At 42.9% G+C, this 26077-nt stretch overlaps 1 protein-coding gene across 7 annotated transcripts in view; it reads right to left on the reverse strand.

The window, feature by feature from the left end:
• The window catches only part of FANCI (FA complementation group I), a 102035-nt gene that overhangs the window by 69006 nt on the left and 6952 nt on the right, over positions 1-26077 (reverse strand). For 3 of the 7 annotated variants that reach the window (XM_042988076.1, XM_042988075.1, XM_007078234.3), the window contains exons 2-3: positions 13496-13597; positions 2866-2938 (exon numbers count right to left, since the gene is read on the reverse strand). In XM_042988076.1, coding sequence (XP_042844010.1) covers positions 2866-2938; positions 13496-13597 — 175 coding nt within the window. Of the gene's footprint in view, positions 1-2865; positions 2939-13495; positions 13598-17058; positions 17158-17575; positions 17697-20587; positions 20688-26077 lie in introns of those variants that run through there. The other 4 variants (XM_042988074.1, XM_015535780.2, XM_042988077.1 and 1 more) reach the window with 4 other exon arrangements.

A 26077-nucleotide genomic window follows, 5' to 3' on the forward strand; every position in this document is an offset into this window, starting at 1 on the left:
CTCTCTCTGCCTCTCCCACGCATAAGTACACTCACTCTGTCTCTCAAAATAAAAAAAAAAAAACTTAAAGAAAAAAAGACTTTAAGGGGCACCTTAAAGCCACCTGGGTGGCTCAGTTGGTTAATGAGTTGTCCAACTCTTGATTTTGGGTCAGGTCATGATCTCACGATTTGTGAGATCGAGCCCCGGTCCAGCTCTGCTGACAGATTCACTGATGGACTGATTCTCTCTCTCCCTCTCCCCCACTTGCACTGTCTCTCAAAATAAATAAATAAACTTAAAAAAAACACACTTTAAGGGAAAGACCATTACTGGAGACAAAGGAAATTTTATAATGATGAAAGGGTCAATCCATCATCAAGATACATACAATTATAAATATATAAGCATCTAACAAAAGAACTCCCAAAATATACAATGGAAAAACCAAAACAACTGAAGGGAGAAATGGATAATTCAACAAATGAAAACTTCAATACCCTACTTTCAATAATGGATAGAACAATTAGAAGATAATCAAGGAAACAGACATAAACACACTAAATCTGACATCCATAGAACGCTACGTCCAACAACAAAAGACACAATTTTCTCAAGTGCACGTAGAACATTCTCCAGGATAAACAACGTATCAGGCCATAAAAAAAATTCTGAGTAATTTAAAAGGACTGTAATCATACCATTTATGATCTGTGATGACAGTGGAATGAAACTAGAAATCAATTAACAGAAGGAAATCTAAGAAATTCACACATATATGAAAATTAACACAGTCATAAATACCAATGTGTCAAATGAATAAACACAAGAAGTTAGAAAGTACCTTGAGATGAAAGAAAACAAAAACACAGCATTCCAAAAGTTATGGAAAGCAGATAAAACAGTGCTTAGAGGAAAATCTATAGTTGTAAATGCCTTTATTAAAAAAAGAACAACAACAAAAAAGATCTCAAATCAATAACCTAATCTTCCACCATTAGAAACTACAAAAAGAGCAAACTAAACCTAAAGCAAGTGAAAAGAATATAAGAGGAAAATCAGACCTAAATGAAATAAGGTATAGAGGAATAGAGGAATACAGAAAAATCAAGGAAACCATTATCTTTTTCTTTGAAAAGAACAAAAAAAAAATGGAAAAATCTTGAGTGACCAAGGAAAAAAGGAGAAGGTTCAAGTTATTAAATCAGCAATGAAAGAGGAGTGCTACTACCGATCTTACAGAAACAAAAAGGATTATAAGGAAATACTATAAAATTAGAGAACTTAGATGAAATGGGTAAATTGCTAGACAGACACAAACCAGCAAAATTAATTCAATGAAATACAGAAAATCTCAACAGACCTATAATGAGATTGAATTAGCAGCCAAAACACTTCCCACAAAGAAAAGCCCAGAACTGGATGGCTTCAATGGTGAATTCACCAAATGTTTAAAGAATTAACTCCGGGGCGCCTGGGTGGCGCAGTCGGTTAAGCGTCCGACTTCAGCCAGGTCACGTTCTCGCGGTCTGTGAGTTCGAGCCCCGCGTCGGGCTCTGGGCTGATGGCTCGGAGCCTGGAGCCTGTTTCCGATTCTGTGTCTCCCTCTCTCTCTGCCCCTCCCCCGTTCATGCTCTGTCTCTCTCTGTCCCAAAAATAAATAAAAAACGTTGAAAAAAAAAATTAAAAAAAAAAAAAAAAAAAAAGAATTAACTCCAATATTTTGGAAATTCTTCCAAAAAGCAGAAGACGAGGGAACATTTCCCAACTCTTTCTATAAAGCCAGGATTCCAAAACCACAGACATCATTAAAAAAACAGATTGGGGGCACCTGGGTGGCTCACTCGGTTGAGCAACCAACTTCGGCTCAGGGCATGATCTCAGGGTCAAAAGTAAATAAACATTAAAAAAAGTTAAAAAAAAAAAAAAAAAAACAGATTGGGGTGCCTGGATGGCTCTGTTGGTTGGCTTCGGACTTCTGCTCAGGTCATGATGTCACGGCTAGTGGGTTCAGGCCCCCGCATCCAGCTCTGTGCTGATGGCTCGAAGCCTGGAGCCTGCTTCAGATTCTGTGCCTCTCTCTCTACCCCTTCCCCAGCTCGTGTGCTGCCTCTCAAAAAAAATAAATAAATAAATAAACATTAAAATAAATAAACATTAAAAAATAAACAAACATTAAAAAAAATTAAAAAAAAAAAACAGATCAATATCCCTGTGACTACAAACACAAACATGCTCAACATTCAGCAAACTGAATCCAGCAACATATAAAAAGGATCATACGCTATAACCAAGCAGGATTTACCAAGAATACAAGATTGGCTCAATGTATAATAATCAATGTAATATACCATATAAATAGAACAGCATAGAATAAAAATCGCATATATCATCTCAGTAGACAAAAAAGCATCTGAAAAATCCAATACCCTTTCATGAGAACACTCAACAAACTAGGAAAAGATGGGTACTTCCTTAACCTAATAAAGGGCATCTATGGAAAACCCACAACTAACTTCACACTCAATGATAAAAAAAATTGAAAGATTTCGTCCTGAGATCAGGAACAATATAAGGATGTCCATTTTCACAAGTGGGGCAGGGGCAGAGAGAGAATCCCAGGCAGGCTCCTTGCTGTCAGCACAGAGCCCAGCATGGGGCTTGATCCCACTGACTGTGGGATCATGACTTGAGCCAAGATCAAAAGTCAGACGCTTAACCAACTGAGCCACCCAGGCCCCCTGAGAGACTGCAGCTTTAGTTGATTTTGTAAAATTCCCAAAGTCTCAGTGGTGCTTTAAACAGTAAGAAAAGCATCAATATGGGCCACAAGTAAACAAATCTACCAATGTACTCGGAGGTAGAAGAGCATTAGTTTTTTATTACCTTTGAAGATAGCTCGCAGGAACGCTCCAGCAGCTTTTCCTTTCACTGCCTGATTCTGAAGGAGATTAGCCAACTGTAATCAAAGAGAGAAAAGCTACAAACCTCTGGCAACAATTTCTGTACCCAGTGACCTAAATTCCCAATATGAAACACATTTATCTGTCAAGTTCATATCCTTCAGAGACTTTGGGTATCACGAATAACATTTATTAAGATAGAGCAGAGTAGATCTTAACATGATGCACAGCTGTCAAGACTGAAATTTGTTCATATATTCATTCTACAATTGTCTAAGTACAATAGAAGTTACTAAAGAGAAAAGAGAGTGACACGGTACTTTTTTTTTTTTAAATCAGTCTTGCTCCTTATGTAGAGAATGGTGGGGGGTTTATGAGTGAAATGATAGGTTAGAATGTTCTAGAGTTCAAGTGAGAGATGATAGTGGCCTAGACCAAACAGCAGGGAAGATGTTACCGGTTGAACAGTGTCCCTCCTCAAATTCATGTTGGAGTTCCAAACCGTAGGACCTCAGAATGTGACTTTATTTGAAACTAGGGTTGTTGTAAATGTAATTAGTTGCAGTCATTAAGACTGGCGTTAATACAACAAACATCCTCCTAAGAAGGGGAATCTTGGACACAAAGACACATAAAAAGTGAGTGTGCCACATGAAAATGGAAGCAGAGATCAGGGTGATACAAGCTAAAAAATGACAAAGATTATCAGCAAATTGACAGAAGCTAGGTGAGATTCTCACAGCCTCAAAGAAACCAACATCACTAGCACCTTGATCTTGGACTTCGAGTCTCCAAAACTGTAAAAATAAATTTTTGTTGTTTAGGCTACTCAATTTGTAGTACTTTGTAAATGGCAGGCCTGGCAAACTAGTAAAGGAGATGAAGAAAAGCAGACAGAAGATACATTTGAGAGGTCAAATCAAAAGGATATGCTGTGGTCTGAATGTTTATGTCCCCATAAAATCCACATGCCTGATGTGACAGTATTTGGAATGGGACCTTTGGGAGGTTATTAGGTGATGAAGGTAGAATTCTCGTGAATGGGATTAGTCCTCTTATCAGAGATCCCACAGAATTCCCTAGCCCTTCCACCATGTGAGGATACAACGTGAAGTCTGCAACCCAGAAGAGGGCCTTCTACTGGCATTCTCCTCTCAGACTTCCAGCCTCCAGAACTAGGAGAAACAAACATTCCTCATATATAAGCCTGCTGTATTTTGTTATAGCAGCCTGAATGGACTAAGACAGACTTCCTCAGTTTAGAAGTGAAAAGGGGGTGATGATGAAGGAAAAGAAAGCAAAGCTTCTGGCCAAAGCAACTAAATGTGTAAATGTGGCACTAGCCGTTGACATGCTGAAAATCTGGGATTCAGTGAGCATTTGAATCACCCAGAGGGTTTGTTAAAACAAATCGCTGGGCTACAGTTTCTGATTTAGCAAATCTGATGTGGGATTCAGAACTACTACTCTTAAGATATCCAAGTGGAAATGCCAAGTAGACAACTGGATATGCCAAAATGGAGCTGAGTGAAGAAAGAACTCAATGGAAATGTAAGAGATCATTCAGGGAGAGATGTAAAGAGAGGAGAAACACCAACATTCAAGGATTAAGAGGAGAAGCAGCAGCCAACAAAGACTGAGAAAGTGAGGCTAACAATATCCATAGAAAGGAGTGTCACAGAAGCAGACTAATATAACAGTGAATTTGTTCTCTTCCACAACTACATGTGCCTGACCTTTCGGACTCAAGTCCATTTCTCCCTTCTTAAATACATAAGGAGTACCTGACTGCTCTGCCTGGAACCTCTCAACAGAATGCTCATCCCTTAACATAACTCTCAAAGGGGAATCTGTCAACCCTTTTGTCTGATTTTCTCCCTCCCTCCAAACCCATAGTACACCGGGCAATGCCTGGAGACATTTTTAGTTGTCATAACTGGAAGGGTGCTATAATCATCTAAAGGATTAAGACCACGGATGCTGATAAACACCCTACAAGACAAAGGACAGCACCACTCAGCAAAGAGTTACACAGTCCAAAACGCGAAAAGCAGTAAGGCTAAGAAACCCCAACTCATCTTGAAACCAATATTTCATTAGAAGGCAGTGTGGCATGGGAGAAAAAAAACTGGATCCAGAATCAGAAGATGAATCCTGGTCATGACACTTACTAGCTTCATAACCTCAGCCAAATTATTTCACTGTTATGTGGGTCCATCTCCCCACCTCCAAGGACTGTTAGGAGGAATAAATTAGATGACAGGTAGAGGACTCTGCACAGAGCCCAATGTACAACAGGAGAAAACTCAAATAGAGTTTTCTACTCCCTCTGTCCTCAGCTCGCCTCCTTCCTCCATTTAGATCTTTCATCTTCCTTTTTGACTTTATGCTTTTTACTGCATTTTAAAACACAAAAGTCAACTAAGATTACATGTCCTTGTTTTTTCAGAAAACATGAAAGTTGTTCTTTTATTTTTTTTTAATTTTTTTTTTTTTTTAACGTTTATTTATTTTTGAGACAGAGACAGAGCATGAACAGGGGAGGGGCAGAGAGAGAGGGAGACACAGAATCTGAAACAGGCTCCAGGCTCCGAGCTGTCAGCACAGAGCCCGACGCGGGGCTCGAACTCACGGACCGTGAGATCATGACCTGAGCCGAAGTCGGACGCTTAACCGACCAAGCCACCCAGGTGCCCCTGAAAGTTGTTCTTTTAATTGGGAGGCTGGAACCACCAAATTAATGGCACAGTCCAAAAACAAACTTTTTTTTTTCATAGAACAGTCCTCACTTTGCAATGTCTGATATTTTCTCACGATTACAGAGTCTATGCATTCCCAGTCTCAACACAGGTGATACAGCATCCTTCCCATAGTATCACACCTGGAGGCATGTGATGCCCATCTATCCCTCACTGGTAATATTAATTCTGGTCATTCAGTCAAGGGCGTTGCTTAATTTTCCCACTTTGTAATTACTTTCCTCCCTCCTGTTGCAACCAGTGAGCAGTTTGTAGACAGACACTTTGACCATGCACCTATCTTGCTCATCTAATTTTCCCCTTGTATAATGGAAAAGCCCAACAACAACCACCATTACCAGGTTATCAAAGTCAGTATCACCAGAATGACACAGACATCAGGAGCCCAGGGATACAATACACTGAAAAAGGTACAGCACCATTTCTGGGCTCCTTTTATCAGGGATGAATCAGACAGGAACCAATTGAGGAACATTCAGCAAAATACTCTTCAGGGTTACCAAGATCATGAGAAACAAGGACAGACCGAGGAACTGTTGCAAACTGCAGAAAGTCAGGGAAAAATAACAAGTGCATGTTGTATGATGAGCAGGATTCTGGGGGGGCGAGAAACAACATCAGGGGAGAAACAGGTTTGCTAATGGTATTGCACCAATGTTAATTTCTTAATTCTTAAAATTGTGACTAAGGTTATATAAGATGCTGAGGAAGATACCCAGAAATTCTCTGTATTATTTTTACAACTTTTCTGTAAGTCCAAAAGTAGCTTAAAACTAAAAAAAAAAAAATCTCCCTGGATTTAGCACCCACTGATGTTTCTTGCCTGATCCAATCTTCATCATGATAGCTGCAAAATGGTGATTTTCTAACTCTAGCACAGAGGCAAGACCTTCCTTCTCTCCATTTATTTTTTTATTATCAGTATGGACTCACAAATTTATTTTTCAATAGTTTATAATTCGTAATTGAACTTAATTATTTTGATGTTCTAACGGTCCCAGATTTGGGTGATGGACGCCCCTTTAAGCTGGTTCCTACGTCTTTGTGACATGCCCTCAATCATTTTTTCTGGGCACTGCTTTACTTTCTGGTTTATAAGATGTTCCCGGCTCATCTTGTATCCATCATGCCCACCCTTGAAATTCGCCCTTTCTCTGAAAAGCCCTGGTTCCTTTCAGTGGGGAATGATTATTGATTATTAAGAGAACAAAGATCTAGGTCATGGGTGTACTTGTTACTACCGTGGCATCTTAACTGCTTCTTAGTTCTTCCAGTGAACAGAGCTAAAGAAAAAAAAATACACGTGTCTATGCAAATACATACAAATATATATGTGCATGCAGATATGCATATACACACATATACGTGAGAACCATAAATTCGTATCAATACTTCCATTTCTAATCTATCCCCACAGCGTTCTTTCTTGCCTTCCTATATCCTAGATTTGTACGTCCTTTCTAACAGTAAAAATGCCAACATCGACACATTTACTCATTTGCTGAACTCTGTAATCTATCTAAAATCATTTCAGAATTGCTTTGCCTGTGTCACTACAATAAGTAATCCAATTTTAAAATTTCAGGATTGGGGAGCCCTGCTGGCTCAATGGAACGTGCGACTTTTGATCTCAGAGTTGTGAATGTGAGCCCCGTGTTAGATGTAGAGATTACTTAAAAATAAAACCTTTGGCGGGGGGGTGGGGGGGAGCACCTGGCTGGCTGGCTCAGTTGCTATAGCATGTGAACCTTGATCTCGGGATTGTGAGTTCAAGCCCCCACATTGGGTAAAGAGATTGCTAAAAAAATAAAATCTTAAAAAAAAGTTCAGGGTTTATTTGTTATCTATCCCTCTAACCAGATTCTAATCACGGTCTCACTGTGTTTGCATTCCTACCAGCAACGTATGAGTGACTGCTTCCCTGGTCTCGGCAAGAGTGTACAGACAAGCTGTTCAATTTTTCCTACTGACAGGTAGTAATGGTTTTACTTGAATTTTCTCTTATGAGTGAGGTCGAGCATCCTTTCTTATGTTATGGTCATTTTTATGTCATTGTGATTATCCTCTATACTCCTTTTGCTCTTTTTAATAGAATTTTTTTACTTTTCTTCTCCTTCAATTATTGTAAGTTATTTATGAATTAGGAATATTAACCCTTTATCTGTGAAAACTGCAAATATCTTCTCCCAATTTGTCATTTGTGTTTTGATTGTGTATGGTATTTTTGGTCATGTAAATTTTATAGATATGTAGATAAATTTATCAACCTTTTAAGGTATCCAGATTTTGAATCCTAGAAAAGCTTTTTCTGCACTACAGTTCAAAAGAGGAATTCACCCACGTTTTCTTCTAATATTTAGGTTTGGTTTTTACATTTAGACCTCTGATTGTGGAGCTTATTCTTGAACGGTGTATGTAGAATACATCTAATTTTATCTATTTTTCCTAAATGGCTAACTAGTTGTCCCAACACTATTTATTAAATAGGATCTTTGCCCCAATTATTTGGGATACCACCTTATAATAGACTAGATTTTATGTGTTGGGTCTATTTTGAGACTTTGTTATTCCATTATCTGTTTTCCTCTCATGCACCAATACCACATTCTTCATTACAGAGGGTTTTTGGTACGTTCACTGTCCAGTAGGGCTAGTCCTTCCTCAGATATCTTCCATTTCAGTGTTTTCCTAGCTATTCTTCTTTTTCTATATGAGCTTTGTTTTTATGTGTATGAAACGCTATTGAGAGATGCCTGGATGATTATATCAGTTAAGTGTCCGACTTTGGTTCAGGTCATGATCTCAGGGTTCACGGATTTGAGCTCTGCACTGAGCTCCACATGACAGTGCAGAGCCTGCTTGGGATTCTCTCTCTCTGCCCCTCCTCTACTTGCACTTTCTCTCTCAAAATAAATAAACTTAAAAAAAATGCTACTGATTTTTACACAATTTTATATTCTGCTACCTAGCTCTTGTTGTAGATGGTTTGATCATGGATTCTTCAGGATTTTCCAGGTGTACTATTATGGTATCTACAAAGACACGTGGTTTTACATATTTTTTCTATTTTTATGCGTCATTGTTTTCTCTAGACTAATTGCATTGGCTAACAGACCAGAACAATGTTAAATAGTGATGGAGAGAGTAGGCATACAGCCTGGTGCCTGATCTTAGCATCAATGCCTCCAGGGTTTCCCATTAAGATGCTAACTTGAATTCTCCAGAAACCAATATTGCACTGTATGTTAACTAACTGAAATTTAAATAAAAACTTAAAAAGAAAAAAGATAAAGAAAAACAGGATGCTGACTTTCGGATCTATACATGTATTTTATCTCATTAAGGAAAAAGCCACCCACTCCTATTTTCTCAAGAGTTTTTACTAGGAATGAGTGCTGTATTTTGTCAAAGCCTGTCTCTAATTTCTGAAGATAATCACATGGTCTTTGTGGTAATATACTTTCTATTACTGAACCAACCTTGTATTCTTGGTACAAACTCCATTTGGTCATCGTGTATTTTTTTTTAATCTGGTATTAGACTCTGTCCTCTAGCATTTAAGGTTTTTGCATCAATATTTGTAAGTGAAAATATGCTATCTTTATCAAATTTAGGGTTCAGTGTTACACTTTATAAAAGCATCTACAAGTTTTCCTTATGTATGTACAGATCCTTATGTATTATATACGCTATCAAACAAATTATGTAGCACTGAGACTATCTCTAACTTCTGATTTCTATGTTTGGTAGAAGTCCCCTGTGAAATTATCTGGGCCTGGTATTTTTGTGTGACTTAACTGTTTGATTAACTCTTCCTTCTATGGAAATTGGTTCCAGTTAAGCTTTCCATCTCAAATTGGGTCAATTTTATTAAACTGTCTATTCTTAATTATCCATTTCCTCTAGATTTTCAAATTTATTTGCATAGATATGTATGAAGTAGTCTCTTACTATTTTTTTGACATTCTCTCTTTATTAATAGTTATTTCCCCCTTCTCACTTCTTATTTTGTACATTTGGGTTTACCACATTGCTTTCTTGATTAGTCAATGGTTTTGTCTAATTTTTCAAGGAATCAGGATTTTGATGTATAAATAATTTGATCTACTTGATTAGTTTCCATTTTTATTTTAGTACTTTCTTTGTGCTCTTGTTTACTGCTTTTTGATAATTTAATTCATTTATTTCCTTTTAATTGACTTAGGTGATTTTTAAAAGTATTCCATGGATTCTGATATGTAGTATTTTCACTATCTTTTTAGAAATCCTATAATTTCTGTTGTCATATCCCTTTTTACCCAAAAATTGTTTAAAAGGTATTTTATTTCCCAGTAGAAAATCCGTTTGTATTTATTTCATTTCTGATTTCTAGTTTTACTGAATTGTGACCAAAGAGGGTGGTTATATATTTCTTCTACCTTATGAGACCTATCAATGTTTTCTTTGTGCTTTAGTACATGACACAAATCTACATGTTTAAAAAGAGATATATATATATTATATATATATATAATATATATATATATATATATATATATTTTTTTTTTTTTTTTTTTTTTTTTTTTAAGATTTTGGTTTTGGACGGGGGTAGGGAGGCCTACGTGCCTCAGTCAGTTAAACGTCTGACTCTTGATTTGATTTCAGCTCAGGTCATGATCTCGCAGTTCAGAACCTGTGTCAGGCTGTGCAGAGCCTGCTTGGGATTCTCTCCCTCCCTTCTGTCTCTGTCCCTGCCCTGCTCACATGCTCTCAAAATAATAAACTTAAAAAAAAATTGTAATAATATTTTATTTTTTGGGTGCCTGGGTGGCTCAGTCATTAAGCATCTGACTTTGGCTGAGGTGATTATCTCACAGTTCGTGAGTTTGAGTTCCACATCAGGTGAGCTCAAGCCCCGCTTCAAGTAAAACATAAGCCGCAGGTAAGCCCCACTTCTTTCTCTCTGCCCCTTGTGGGATTCATTCTCTCTTTGCCCCCACTCACCTGCACCCTCTCGCTTAAAAAAAAAAAAAGAAAAAAAAATTTTTTTTTTTTTTAAGCAATCTCTACACCATATGTGGAGCTTAAACTCACAACCCTGAGATCAAGTCACAGGCTCCACCAACTAAGTCAGCCGGCCCCAAAGATATATTCTTTTATTAAAGTATTCTCCACATATTTTAAATACTATTCATATTTTCCATCTCTTTAAAATCTTTGCTTTGTTGAGGTATCCCCAGGTCTGTAATCCACTTCACTAATTTCCTCTTCAGCAGTGTTTAGTCCACTGCTAACTGTCAAGGTTTCCATTTCTAGAAGTTTTCTGTTTTCCAAATCTATCCCTTCTTATTTTATGAATTCTATTTCTTCATTTACACATTTGAGTATGTTAAAAATCACATTAAATATTTACATGAAATATATATATTTTTTATTTTAGAGAGAATGTGTGAGTGGAGGGGGGGGCAAGGAGAGAGAGAAATCTTAAACAGGTTCTGCACTGAGTGTGAGCCATGACATGGGGCTCAATCCCATGACCCTGGGGGATCATGACCTGAGCTAAAGAATGCCACCTAGGCACCCCAAATATTTGTGTACTCTAGAGTACCTTTTAGATTCCCCTCTATTCTCTAAATCCTTCAATGTGAATTTTCCAATTGCTGGATATGTCAGTCTTTCTTGTCATGGACCTTTTTTTTTTTTTTTTTTTTTGAGAGAGACAAAGATAGCATGAGCAGTGGAGGGGCAGAGAGAGAGGAATAGAGAGAAAATCCCAAGCAGGCACCACGCTGTCAGCACAGAGCCTGATGAAGGACTCAAACTCACAAAATCATGAGATCATGACCTGAGCCAAAACTGAGAGTCAGACACTTAACCAACTGAGCCATCCAGGTGCCCCTCTTGTCATGGACTTCTTTATGTGTTTTATAATTTTTTACTCTAAGCATATCTTCTATGGGCATTAAATAAACTGAATGTATATATTGCTGGAATACTTAACAAATTTGTAGAGGATATAAAAAGATGACTACTACACTGGTCAACAGAATCAAGATACAAAAAGATCTTGATAGAGCAAAATGCAATTAATTTTAAAAGATAATTAAGATATAAGTATATAATTTTATATGTGGGTTCTAAAAACTAACTACAAAAATTCAGAGATGAAGAAAATTAGCCTAATACCAACATCCGCAAAAATGAGTTGGGATTTTAGTTGCTTATAAAACCAATGAGACAACAGTATGATATTATGGCCAAAAAGTTGATTCTGCATTAATGGGAAAATAAGAGAAATTTTGTCCAGTTTGAGGTATTAAACTTTTAAGGCAAATGTTAACAAAACAGAAATGTTCAGAAGACTGTGTCCGTGTCAGTGAAGGAATTTTGCTAACAATTATTCAGTGCGGGGTGCCTCAGTCGGTTGAGCTTCCGACTTCGGCTCAGGTTATGATCTCGTGGTTCATGAGTTCGAGCCCTGCATCGGGCTCTGTGCTGACAGCTCAGAGCCTGAAGCCTATTTTGGATTCTGTGTCTCCCTCTCTCTGCCCCTGCCCCGCTCACACGCTGTGTCTCTCCCTCTCTCTCAAAAATAAACATTAAAAAAAAAATTATTCAGTGTCTATTAGATGGTTTACATGCATTAACTCATTTCATCTTTACAAAAGCCAAAAGACAGAGATCTTTTCTAGGGATAAGCAAGAATCAGAGAAGTAATTCACAGCATCTATTTATATCATGAATTTTGTTCTAGTTCTTATGTTTGCTTATTATGGTTAATGTTAAGGCCTCTTCGAGTTCAAAAGCATATAAAACATAAGTTCTAAATCAATAAACTAATTAAAAGTTGGTTTTAACCAAATCTTAATGTCTACAGAATAACTCAAGCTGCAACTCATGCAATGGGTTGTCTCAAAAAGCTGCTACAAAAGCAGTCCTGCTTTTGTTAATTAAAAAAAACAAAACAAAACAGAGCCCACCCCTACCTCAGTTCCCAATTAGTGTCACATTTTAACAGAAATTACAATGTACCACAACACAGGCATGCAAAAATTCCTTTAAAAACATAATACACAAAGTCTTAACTCGTTTAGACATATATACTTAATACTTAAGGTTAATGTTAAGGAGGGATTCCTTTCCATACACGAATATGAATAAGCTAAGAACACATATTATGCAAAAAGGAGAAGTGTATCAGGAGAGTAAGAAGATTCACATAAGAATCTCAAAATATTTGGAGCACCTGGGTGGCTCAGTCGGTTAAACGTCCGACTTCAGCTCAGGTCATGATCTCGCAATCCGTGAATTCAAGCCCTGCGTCGGGCCCTGTGCTGACAGCTCGGAACCTGGAGCCTGCTTTGGATTCTGTGTCTCCCTTCTCTCTCTGCCCCTCCCCCACTCATACTCTGTCTCTCTCACTCTCAAAAATGAATGTTAGAAAATAAAAATAAAAAAAAAAGAATTTCAAAATATCGTACTGCTTATGAATTTATCTTTTTTAGGGGAAAATATTAATAAAGAAGCATCAGTAGGCAAAATGTCACATCAAAAACTATAATCAGGATATTACCTTCGTTAGGATTGTTCTAAGAACCTTAAAAGTACCCTAATTTGTATGTATGTACATATGTATTGTATGTGTGTGTATATATTTATATATAATTGCATAAATACTTAAATGCTATATAGTTGTATACAAAGCCCTTCGATTGTCTATTTTATTCCTCTCCCCATTTCTTAACATTTATCAAAAAATCCTTGTTTCCTAAGGTGAGTAGGAGGTAAAGTGGCAGAGTAATTTTTCTAACATGTTCTTTGAATTTGTCATCATGCTTGACATTTGCTTTATAGCAGAACATGCTTAATACTTACATCATCTTCTTTCACAGCCTGAAGCAATTCCTGCAGTTTGTCTGCTGTTTTTTCTCCTGCTAGAGATAATATTTTCTGGTCCATTGTTGCTCTATGAGGGAACTGTAAGGGAAAAGTGTCAGAGCTGGATAAAACTTCCACCAGGAAACAAGCTTGACTGTTTTCCTTCCTTCCCTCCCTGTTAACGGAGTACTTTATACATTATCAGGAGTGTACACAGCAGGTACTCCATAGGTTAAGGGCTACTAACCAGTATGAGTAGGTGATTTTCATCCAAACCAAAATAATTTGGAAAATTCCCTGGAATTTCTGTATTATAAACTTGTATTCTAATCAAGTGGTTTCAGAATTTTTGCCCATTTTAATTTTTTTAGCATCTACCCAGCACACTGCCTAGAACAAAGCTAGCACTTAATAGTGTGATAAATTATAAATATACACACAAGAATATTATTACAAGCATATAATAATATTTCACAAATGGATAAATCAAAAACACTATAAAGGCAAAGTGCCAATGAAATGGTATGAAAACTAGTAAGAAGTTTAACAAGACTGGGGTGCCTGGGTGGCTCAGTCGGTTGAGCGTCCAACTTTGGCTCAGGTCATGGTCTCACAGTCCGTGAGTTTGAGCCCCGCATCGGGCTCTATGCTGACAGCTCGGAGCCTGGAGCCTACTTCGAATTCTGTGTCTCCCTCTCTCTCTCTCTGTCAAAAATAAAAACATTTAAAAAAATTGAAAAAAAAAAAAAAAGAAGTTAACAAGACTAATGAAATAAATGTGTGCTCAAACGTCAAGAAGGCATCCCAGCAGAGGAAAGCTTGAACTGGAACTCAAGAGATTAAATTAGGGGGGCGCCTGGGTGGCGCAGTCGGTTAAGCGTCCGACTTCAGCCAGGTCACAATCTCACGGTCCGTGAGTTTGAGCCCCGCGTCAGGCTCTGGGCTGATGGCTCAGAGCCTGGAGCCTGTTTCCGATTCTGTGTCTCCCTCTCTCTCTGTCCCTCCCCCGTTCATGCTCTGTCTCTCTCTGTCCCAAAAATAAATAAACGTTGGAAAAAAAAAAATTAAAAAAAAAAAAAAAAACAGATTAAATTAGGTAGTCAAGATAACCAGATGGTATACTCTATACACTACTGGGAAGGAGAATGACATGAAGAAAGACCTTTATATGAGAATTTGAAAAACTTATTTGGGGAAAATGAGTAAACTGCCTGAGGTACAGAGTTGAAGTAGAGGAACAGTGAATAGGATGGCTAGAAAGACAGACTGGGAATAAACTGTACAAGATCTTCAATGCCAGGTTTAAGGGATTTAGCTTTTATTCTGTAAATAATAGACAGCAATCAAAAATTCTGGAGCAAAAGAGAATCTGCCTGATTCAGATTCTGCCGGTTTAAGACTGACAAAGGTTTTGAGGGAACAATCTGGTATCAAGCATGTAGATTAAAGTAGGGAGAGAGAGGGGGCGCCTGGGTGGCTCAGTCAGTTAAGCATCCTGACTTCGGCTCAGGTCATGATCTCACAGTTAGTTCAAGGATTCAACCCTGCGTCAGGCTCCGTGCGGACAGCTCAGAGTCTGGAGCCTACTTCAGATTCTGTGTCGGTCTCTCTCTCGCTCTCCCTCCGCGTGTGCGCATGCGCACTCTCTCTCAAAAATAATAAATAAGAGGGGCGCCTGGGTGGCTCAATCGGTTCAGCGTCCGATTTCACTCAGGTCACGATCTCGCGGTCCGCGGGTTCGAGCCCCGCGTCGGGCTCGAGCCCCGCGTCGGGCTCTGGGCTGATGGCTCGGAGCCTGGAGCCTGCTTCCGATTCTGTGTCTCCCTCTCTCTCTCTGTCCCTCCCCCATTCATGCTCTGTCTCTCCCTGTCTCAAAAATAAATAAACGTTAAAAAAAAAAAAATTAAAAAAATAAATAAATAAAAAGGGACACACAGGGGCGTGACAATTCCACCGTCCTCCTCCACATCCACTACCAAGTCCTGTCAATGTGAACCCCTAATCAGCTCTCAAAGCTGTCTACTTCTGAGATCCACTACTCCCACATCACTCCAAAGTCACCACCACCTCTCACCTGAACTACGACAAAAGCTTCCTAACTTGTCCCCCACACAGCAATTAATCTTTTTGTTAATGCAGCTGAAACTCCATCTCCATCCTCACCTTAAAACTCTTCAGCCATCTTCTCTCCTATCAGTCCCATATCCTGAAGTCAGGATAAAAAAAAAAGTCCTGCAGGGTCTGGCCCACACCTAACTCTACCCTTAATCCCTATATACTCTAGCCACACTGAATTGCCTTCAGTCCTTCAAATCCCAAGTTCTCCTGCCACAGGCCCTTATAGATGTTTTTCTGTCTGGAACTCACATACATACCCCTCCTTTCATCCCCTGCCCTCTATTCTTTTAATTCCTACAAATCCTTCAGAGCTCAGCTCAATCGACACTTCCCCAGAAGCTCCGTCTAGGTTAAACACTCCCCTACTACATCCTTTGAAGGCAACAGCAATTTCTCTTCTCTCCTTAGGGTCCCTTCCCTAAGGAGAGGAAAAAAAGATGAGAGAAAAGAAAAAACAAAAAACTTCAAGGTAACCTGGTTATGCGCCTACGTGACAACATCCCTCCTGATCTTATGTACTGAGACTACTTAATCAGACGACATGTTTGTGTGTGTTACCATGTACGGGAGACAAAGAAATAGAAAACGTATTTAAGAAAAAAAAAAAACTACACCACGGGAAGTTCGGGGCTCAGTTCTTTGGGTTGGAACCCAACTGCACAGTGCCAACAGAAATAAAGTCGCTTCCTGGAAAGAAAAGCCTCGGGGTCATGACTCTCTGTGCGAGAATCCTACTACGTCCCCATCACCACACCTTTAAAGTCGTATTTCTAGGGGCGCCTGGGTGGCTCAGTCGGTTAAGCATCTGACTTCAGCTCAGGTCATGATCTGACAGTCCGTGAGTTCGAGCCCCACGTCGGGCTCTGTGCTGACAGCTCAGAGCCTGGAGCCTGTTTCGGATTCTGTGTCTCCCTCTCTCTGCCCCTCCCCTGCTCATGCTCTGTCTCAAAAATAAATAAAAATATTAAAAAAAAAAAAAAAAGAAACGTAAATTTAAAAAAATAAACAAAGTCGTATTTCTAATGCTAGCTTAAGGACTGTATCTCCCCCTTGACTATGAACTCCAGGAGGCCAGGGGGCCATGTCTGGCTTTGTTTACCAGTGAACCTCCAGTATTTCAACACCGGTACCTGCCTTATAACAGGCTCCCGATAAATTATTTGCTGAATGAGTCACTGAACTCCCTACGAGTCCCAAGACCCGCTAATTTGACCCTCATACCAACCCTGTCGAGTAGGTGTTATCAGCCCCAATTTAGATGAACGTCTTTTAGAATTTGGAGGCATGAAGTAATCGCCCCAAGGTTAAAAGGCCAGCAGTGGAAGAGGCAGAAACAAAGCCTAGGTCTGCCCAGCTCCAGACCCCCAGATCGCCTGCTCCGACCCCCTTACCCCGGTTAGAGCCCGGGGTGGGCAGAGAAAATGCACGAAGGGCATACTGACCAAGAGAGACGCGCAGCCAGAAGCGGAATATGCTGAAATCAACCTATCCCAGTAGGTGCATTTTGCTAAATTCGGCCGACCACCAGAAATGAGTAACCAGCAGGCGGCTGCGCAGCGCCGGTGCGCCCGGCACACCCCTCGCCCAGAGGCGCCGAGCTTAGCGGCCCCTGCAAGGAGACGCGCCGGGTTTCGCGCCGGGGCTTCCCCGAGAGCACCACGTAACCACAAACAGAAACCCCGACAGCACCACGTAACCACAAAATAGAAACCCCGGAGCGAGGCAGCTGGCGATGCCGACCGTGACTGAGCTAGAGGCGGAATGGGGTTACGTTTCTCGGGCGCAGGAGCTGAACCCTGACGGAGAGCGAAGAATCGAAGACGAGCGCGGAGAGGGTAGCACGGCCGGGAGGAGGGAGCCGCGGAAACCGAAAGACGCGGCGGGAAACACCCCAGAGAAAACACCAGAACGCCAGCTCGGAACGGCAGCCCTCCCGCCCTCGCGCACCCGCTCCCCTACCCCGGCGCAGGGTCCCACAGCCCGGGCAGCGAGCCCCCTCGGCGTTGTTACCTCAGCTCCACCGCCGCTGCGAACTTCCAAAAAGCCCGCGCGGCGGGACGCCGTCACACTTCCGTCACGAGACACAACAGGCCCCGCCCCCCAAGGCTTATTTCCGCTGCCCGGGCGCACGCGCGTGGGGTGTACCATTAAGGCAGAAGGGGTGTGGGGTGCTCGGAAGTTCCCACTCCCAGCCTCGGGTAGGCGTAGCTTGCAAACTCGCGCTCAGGACCGCAGAGAGCATGCGCAGTGTGGCCTGTACGTAGACGGAGGGTGGTGTAGACCCGTCAAGCCGTTCTCGTGGACTGTTAGGGAAAGAGTCAGTGAGATAGGGGCCAAATCAAGGGATGGCCCCCACAAGTCAAATGTGGGGAGCCCTCCGAAGGCGGAGGGCAGATGAAGGTCTCCCATTCCTTGTGCTGGGGAGGTGCCTGTAATCCCTAATATGTAAATGCCACGTGGCCAGGAGGCTTTTTGTTCTTCCCATTCCAAAACCTCAGAGTTTAGGGCATAGCCTGGCAAAGCAGATGTTCAGTAAATATTTGTTAAATAAATAACCAACAGTAGTGCGGCGCCTGGGTGGCTCAGTTGGTTAAGCTTCATGACCTAGGTCATGATCTAGCCATTCCCGAGTTGGAGTCCCGGAGTCTGGCTCTGTGCTGACAGCTCAAAGACTGGAACCTGTTTCAGATTGTCTCTCCCTCTCTCTCTCCATCCTTCCCCACTCACGTTCTGTCAGTCTCTCTCAAAAATAAACACTAAAAACAAAACAAAAAACAGTAAAACTAAGAGCAACGGAGAGGAGGATCGAGTCTTAGTTTGAAGAAGCCAGGGTGCCTGGGTGGCTCAGTCAGTTACGTGTCCGAGTCTTGGTTTCTGCTCAGGTCATGGTTCACAGTTCCTGAGATCAAGACCCCCATTTGGGCTCTGTGCTGGTAGCAGGGAGCCAGCTTGGAATTCTCACTTTCCCTCTCTGTGCCCGCTCCTCCCCACCCCCCCCTGGCCAAATAAATAAACATTTAAAAGAAAATAGGGTGCAGAAATTTGTGCAAAGGGCCTGAGAGCAACAAGTGAGCCCCTGGCTAATACTTGGGTGGGGGTGGGAAAGCAGACGCTCGGAAGTCCTTTTCACATCTAGGGTAGTGGGGGAACAGCTGAAGTGGAAGGGTGTGATTGTATTCACATTGTAGAAAAATCTCTCTGGTAGGTGAGTGCCGCAGAGACTTCGGAAAAGATGATGGGGGTGAGAGGGACTGAAGGCTGGACGTTTTCGGGGCTATAAATTGTCCTGGAAATAGGAGGTTGCAGTGGGGACAGGCAGAATTGAGCGAAAAGCATGTGAAAGAGATTAGCAAATCCAGCGAGCTGAATGAGCACAAGGGTTTGGGGGAGATGTGGGAGGAGCTGAGGAATATTCAGCCCTGAGTGACAGGTGGGGGTGGGTTGCCACTGCCAGGGAACTGATACAGGGAACACAGGGAAAGGTGCAGGTTTGGGGAGGGGGGCGGGGGTGATGATGACGAGGCCTCAGATTTGGACTTACCAAATGTGAGGTTCCTGTGGGGTGGCATGGGAAGGAACGCTAAGATCAGGGGCATTCAGTCTGGAGCCTGACCCCCAGTCAGGATGGGATGGGTCTAGTTGGCCAGTCCTGGAGGAAACATAGCTGCTGGAAAAGAATGATGCCTCTTAGCTGTCCAAGGCTGCTCCTTGCTTATGACCCTTCTCAAGCAAGTTTTACTTCTACTACATTCCTGGCCCAATATCGATCTGTAATATGTGTAATAAGCAGCTGATTTGGAAGATTATTCCTGAAAGGAATCATTTTAGCTTGCCAAGGAAACAAGACGACTTTACCTCATCTCCCCACAAAACCTCCTTCCCAGGCTGCTTATGGGACTGGGCTATACAGCCACAAATTTGTATGTCCATGTAGTCAAACAAGCTCATGTACCTTTTCGACCCTCCATTTGTGCATCCCAGGGTGCACTTACTGAATTGCCTGCGTCAGTGTCTACCCGGTGGCATTGACAGTTCAGGGTCTTTTCTCTGCAGGTTGCATGAATGTATCATCTGTGTTTTCCATTAGCACTAATGGGCGGTACACATGCAAAGGAAAAGAACAGACTCCCCACCCTGGTGCAGGCTTCCTTACTAAGTAGCAACTAGACTCCTACACTGGGCAGCTAGTGACAAACTGAGTTTAGAAAATACAGCCAATTCAAAACAGGTTTGCAATAGAGGAACTAAATGTTCTTCAGATCTTGTCGATAGTTCACATTTGTGTAATAACATTATGGCTACTGATATTTTTGCAAGAGTCCAGAGAAAAAGGACAAATGGAGGCCCCCTATCATTCAGGATACTTGATCCTGAAGTGTTGAGGGGCTTCGTATGTTTGCATGTAAACACACAGCCTGAAGATTCACACCATGCCTCCTCCCTAGAGCTGCCGGTGGCTGCTGTCTGGGCCTATGGCTGTGCACACTAGACCTGTCCTGGAGAGGGTCGACCTGGGAAGGACAAGTTTTGGAAAACTACCCAGAGTGTGGTCTGAAGGAAGGCATATGGGTTTCTTAGGGTACACCCTCTAGGTTTCTTTTGTTTGTTTGTTTCTTTTCTTTTTAAAGTAGGCTTCATGCCCAGGGCGGAGCCCAACGCAGGGCTTGAACTCACAACCCTGAGATCAAGACATGAGCTGAGATCAAGACTCCAACACTTAACTGAGCCATCCAGGCACCTCGTCACCTTCTAGGTTTCTTGAGCTCCTCATCATCTACGAAGGTGGTTAATAAGGCACCCACCCAGCCCAAGAGCTCCAGTCGTCTGGGTTTAAGGGCAATATTGCTTGAGAGAAAAATCAAGGTAGTATGTATAAAAAGACTAGCACTTAGAAACACTTCATAGTGTTAGTTCCTTCCAGCAATCCCACATTTGGGTATATAGATAGAAGAATTGAAATCAGGGTCTCACCCTTTGTACACCCGTGTTCGCAGCAGCATTGTTCACAATAGTCAAGAGGCAGAACCAACCCATATCTTCATGGACAGCGAACATATAAACAGAATGTGGTATATCCTCACAATGGAATAATCTTCTGCCTTAAAAAGGGAGGAAATGGGGCGCCTGGGTGGCGCAGTCGGTTGGGCGTCCGACTTCAGCCAGGTCACGATCTCGCAGTCCGTGAGTTCGAGCCCCGCGTCAGGCTCTGGGCTGATGGCTCAGAGCCTGGAGCCTGTTTCCGATTCTGTGTCTCCCTCTCTCTCTGCCCCTCCCCCGTTCATGCTCTGTCTCTCTCTGTCCCAAAAATAAATAAATGTTGAAAAAAAAATTAAAAAAAAAAAAAAAAGGGAGGAAATGCTGTCATTTGCCACAAAACCTAGAGGAACTCTAAGCACATTATGCTAGGTTAAATCAGTCATAAAAAGACAAATACCGGGTGGAATCATACTCAAAAGGAGCGAAATTCACAGAAACAAAAGTAGAGTGATGTTTACCAAGGGCTGGGTGGAGGGGCAAAAAGGGAATTATTGTTTAATAGATACAGAGTTTCAGTTTTGGAAGATGAAAAAGTTCCAGGGGAGCCTGGGTGGCTCCCTTAAGATTTCGACTCCTGATTTCAGCTCAGGTCATGATCTCAAGGTCGCGGATTGAGCCCGAGTGGGGCGGGCGTGGAGCCTGCTTAAGATTCTGTCCCTCCCCTGCTCTGGGTGCACGCGCTCTCTCTCTCTCAAAATAAAATGAACTTTAAAAAGTTCTGGAGATCTGTTTCACAATAACATGAGTGCACTTAACACTATGAAGTGTACACTTAAAAATGGTGAAGATAAGGGCGCCTGGGGGGCTCAGTGGGTTAAGCGTCTGACTTCGGCTCAGGTCATGATCTCGCGGTTTGTGAGTTCGAGCCCCGAGTCGAGCTCTGTGCTGGCAGCTCGGAGCCTGGAGCCTGCTTCAGATTCCGTGTCTCCTCCTATCTCTGCCCCTCCCATGCTCATGCTCTGTCTTTCTCTGTCTCTCAAATAAACGTTAAAAATTTTTTTTTAAAAAAATGGTGAAGATAGAAAAAAATAAAATGGTTAAGATAATTAGCCAAAAAAAAAAAAAAAAAGACAATGCTACTCGGGCAGTTCACAGGATTGTTAAGGAGAGCCAGTTGAGTCCACCCTGGAGAAATTCCAAAGACAGAGGTTTAACAGCTTACTATGTGCATCCTCAGTGTCTAGGAAAGTGACATACAGAGAATGCTTCACAAATATTTGTTAACTGCGTGCAAAATCAGGAACTCACCCTTAGAAAAATATGGTTTTAAATCATCTCAATGAGGGGCGCCTGGGTGGCCCATTCGGTTAAGTGTCCAATTCTTGATTATCACTCAGGTCATGATCTCACAGTTCATGGGTTTGAGCCCTGCGTTGGACTCCACGTTGACCGTGCGGAGCCTTCTTGGGATTCTCCCTCTCTCCCTGTCTCTCTGCACGTCCCCCACTCTCTCTCGTTCTCTCTCTCTCTCTCTCTCAAAATAAATAAATAAAGTTAAAAAAATTATCTCAATGAAATGTTCCATTTCAAAACCAAAATGTTGGCTTAAAAATGTATTACTACTCTTGAAGCTTCCTTTGAATTTGCAATCATTTGAAGATTAAAAGTTCAAAACAGTGGGTACCCGGGTGGCTCAGTGGGTAGAGCATCTAACTCTTGACCTTAGGGTTGTGAGTTTGAACCCCACGTTGGGAGTAGATGTTACTAAAAAAACAAAACACTTTAAAAGTTCAAAACAACAAACAAAGGGGGGCATCTGGGTGGCTCAGCCCATTGAGCGCCTGACTCTTGATTTCTGCTCATGTCATGATTTCAGGGTTGTGGGATCAAGCCCTGCATGTGGGCTCCGCGATGACAGCAAGGAGCCTGCTTAACATTCTCTCTCCTTCTTTCTCTGCCCCTCCTCCGCTCACACAGGCACTCTCCCGCCTCCTCTCAAAATAAATAAATAAACATTAAAAAATAATAATAAGGTTAGTTCTCTTCCCCTATTCAGTCTCTTATTTCTCAGAGGCCTGGAAGACAGGACCAGGAGGGAGGACAGTAAACCTTAAAAACTGGCCTCTCACAATTGGTGGTATTTGATTAAGGTTTGTAGATTATCTAATTGTAATAGATCAATGTTCATTTCCTGACTCTGCTCGTTGTACTGTGGTTAATTATGAGAATGTCCTTGTTTTTTTGGAAATACATCCTGAAGTATTCAGGAGAAGAGGGACATCCGGTCTCCAGCTTACTCTAAAATGGTTTAGGAAAAAGGAAGGAGTGTATCTGAGAATGACAAAGCGAGTGTGGTCACATGTTAACATCCAGGCGAAAGGCACATGGGTGTTTTTTGTACTCTTCTTGCAACTATTCTGTCAATCTGAAATTATGACAACAACAAAAAAACCCAGCCCAGTGGTGAATCTAGTGGACTGCTCTGGCTTATAAATAAATAATCAATGAAGTTGCCCTTTGAGGCCCCATCTTTGCACTTTGATGAGGAGAGGGAGACAACCATCTGCCTGGCTGCAGAACAGGGGTGGCGTGTGTGTCCCACAAAGGGCCTCTCGGCTTGCTTCTGTCCCCATCTCCCACGTCACCTCAGCTACTCACGCTCTTGGGCCCATCCTGTGCCACATCCCAAGTCACGACTCAGATGTCAACGTCCCATCTGGTCAGTTTGCTTGCTCATTTACTCCTGCTTGTTCATTCCCTGATCTTCACTGTCCCCCAGTCCTCCCTCTTCAATTCCAAGCTTTAATACTTAAAGCACATTTTAGCCAATATCCTCCATTTGCCCCCCCCCCCGCCCCCGTCTGTCCCTCCAAACCACCCAGCTGGCAGACTGCCCGTTTGAAGGCAGCCTTTCCCTCCATGGGAGGGACACGTGGGCCTCTGGGTTGTGCTGGAGAACTCTCTTGACTGTGTCCATGGGTACCTCTGAGAAGCCATAGGAACCAATCTCCAGGGGACCTCAACACTTCCACAACCTTCCCTAGTAAGTTTATCCTGCCTTTGTGAGGATGATTTCAAACATTTCTCTTTTTTTACTCCCAGCAGATGACCTCAGCTTTACCCCTAAATCTTTTTTTTTTTTTTTTTTATGTTGATTTATTTTTGAGAGAGACAGACAGAGCGTGAGCAGGGGAGGGACAGAGAGAGAGACAGGGAGACACAGAATCTGAAGCAGGCTCCAGGCTCTGAGCTGTCAGCACAGAGCCCAAGGCTGGGCTTGAACCCACGCACCGTGAGATCACGACCTAGGCCAAAACTGGATGCTGAGCACTCAGCCACCCCTCATTACCACCAGGTAACTTTAAGGAAGGTACAGAATGTCCCTTGATTTGGGTTTTCCCATTTCCCTAAGGAGTTGATGCCAGGGCATTCCTTGGGGTCCTCCCTCTCCCAGGAATGGCAGTGGCCAGACTCTTGCCCCCGGGGCTGCTCCCAGGAAAGCGAGGTGATGTCACCTTCCCCAGGAGCCAGGAGTGACTTCCCTGGGCAGTCACACCTGTCGCTCTCCCTTCTGGAGGAGGGAGCACAGCCTTGTGTGTTGAAGGATGAGAGGGCTTTAGAGTGACCAGGACCTACTCCCGGCTGTGCAGCTTTGGGCAGGGCCCCCATCTTTCTGTCTCTTAGTTCCCTCTTCTGTAAAACGGGGGAATACACCCCCTACCTCACATCTGGAAGGACTGGATGAGCTACCACAGGTAAGGTGCCTGTCACAGTACAGAAAGGGGGCACAGCAAACTGGAGCCCCCTCTCTTCCTGCCCCCAGCCTGGCAAAGGAGAGCCAGGGAGCCCACGGTTTTCTGCCAACATGGCCAGCACAGGTGTCTGGGCCAATGAGGGCACTGTCTCCCCTCACACAAGGGCACTATTGTTCCAGCACAGGAGCGAGACATGAATGTGACTCGGCCGGGCGGGGGGAGTGTGCAAGGCAGAGGCAGGAGAAGGCCTGTGAGCAGCAGATAGTGCCACAGAAGGCTCTGCTCCCTAAAAAGGGCCCTGTGGCCCGCTAGCTTCCTGAAGAGCTGCGTGCAGGCCCTCCTTTGTCAGGGCTGCGCCGTTAACCCGCGAGTGTTCTCCATGCACAGGACTGTTCTTTTTTTTTTAATTTTTTTTTTTTAACGTTTATTTATTTTTGAGACAGAGAGAGACAGAGCATGAACAGGTGAGGAGCAGAGAGAGAGGGAGACACAGAATCTGAAACAGGCTCCAGGCTCTGAGCTGTCAGCACAGAGCCCGACGCGGGGCTCGAACTCACGGACCGTGAGATCATGACCTGAGCCGAAGTCGGACGCTTAACCGACCAAGCCACCCAGGCGCCCCTGCACAGGACTGTTCTTCGTGAAGCACCCCATCGCCTGGCTTTGACAGGCCACTGGGGCCACTGTGATTCCTTCCTGTGGGGCAGCCTGAGCTCTCCCCCACCCTCTTTATCTCCCAGGAACCTCACGCCCTGTGAAGTGCCCAGGAAAAAATCCAGTATCACAACTAGATTAGTTTGCTAAAGCTGCCATAACAAAGTACTACTATAGGCTGAGTGGCTAAAATGACAGGAATGTATTCTCTCACAATTCTGGAGGTTAGACATCCAAGATCAAGGTGTCAGCAGGACTGGTTTCCGCTGAGACCTCTCTCCTCGGCTCGTAGAGGTCAGTCTTCTCCTTGTGTGTTCACACGGTCTTCCCTCAGTAACTGTGTCCAAATTTCCTCTCCTTATAAGGGCACCGGTCACATTGGATTAGATCAGGGCCCACGCTGCTGACCTCATTTTACCTTAATTACCCCCTTTAAAGGCCTTATCTCCAAATACACTCGCATTCTTCTTTTTTTTTTTTTTTTTTTTTTTTTTTTTTTAGTGATTGTTTTTGAGAGAGAGACAGAGAGATGGACCGTGAGCAGGGAAGGGCAGAGAGAGAGGGAGACCCGGAATGGGAAGCAGGCTCCAGGCTCCGAGCTGTCAGCACAGAGCCCCACACAAGGCTCGAACCCACGAACCACGAGATCATGACCTGAGCTGAAGTCGGCTGCTTCACCGACTGAGCCACCCAGGTGTCCCTAAATACACTCACATTCTGGAGTCCTTGGGGGATAGTACTTCAATACTTGAATTTGGGGAAACACAGTTCGGCTCATAACCCCATTTTGCAAGTGTCGAACAGAGGCCTAAGCGAAATTGTGGCCTCAGTCCATGGCTCATAGTAGACAGGGCCAGGCCTAGAATCAGGTTAGGATGCCCCCCTCTTTGTCCTTTCTCCGCTTCCTGCACCCCCAACCGGGCCACCATTGGCCTGCCCCAAAGAGGAAGAGGATGGTCCTCAATCAACTTAATCAACTTCCCCACAAATCCTCAGAGCTGATGGGACGTCACAGGTCAGGCAAGGTAGGGTGTTGACCACAGGCGGAAGGGGGAGAGGGCCAGAAACTCTCGGG

This window comes from Panthera tigris, chromosome B3 (assembly GCF_018350195.1).
Source record: "Panthera tigris isolate Pti1 chromosome B3, P.tigris_Pti1_mat1.1, whole genome shotgun sequence".
NCBI classification, from domain to species: Eukaryota; Metazoa; Chordata; class Mammalia; order Carnivora; family Felidae; genus Panthera; species Panthera tigris.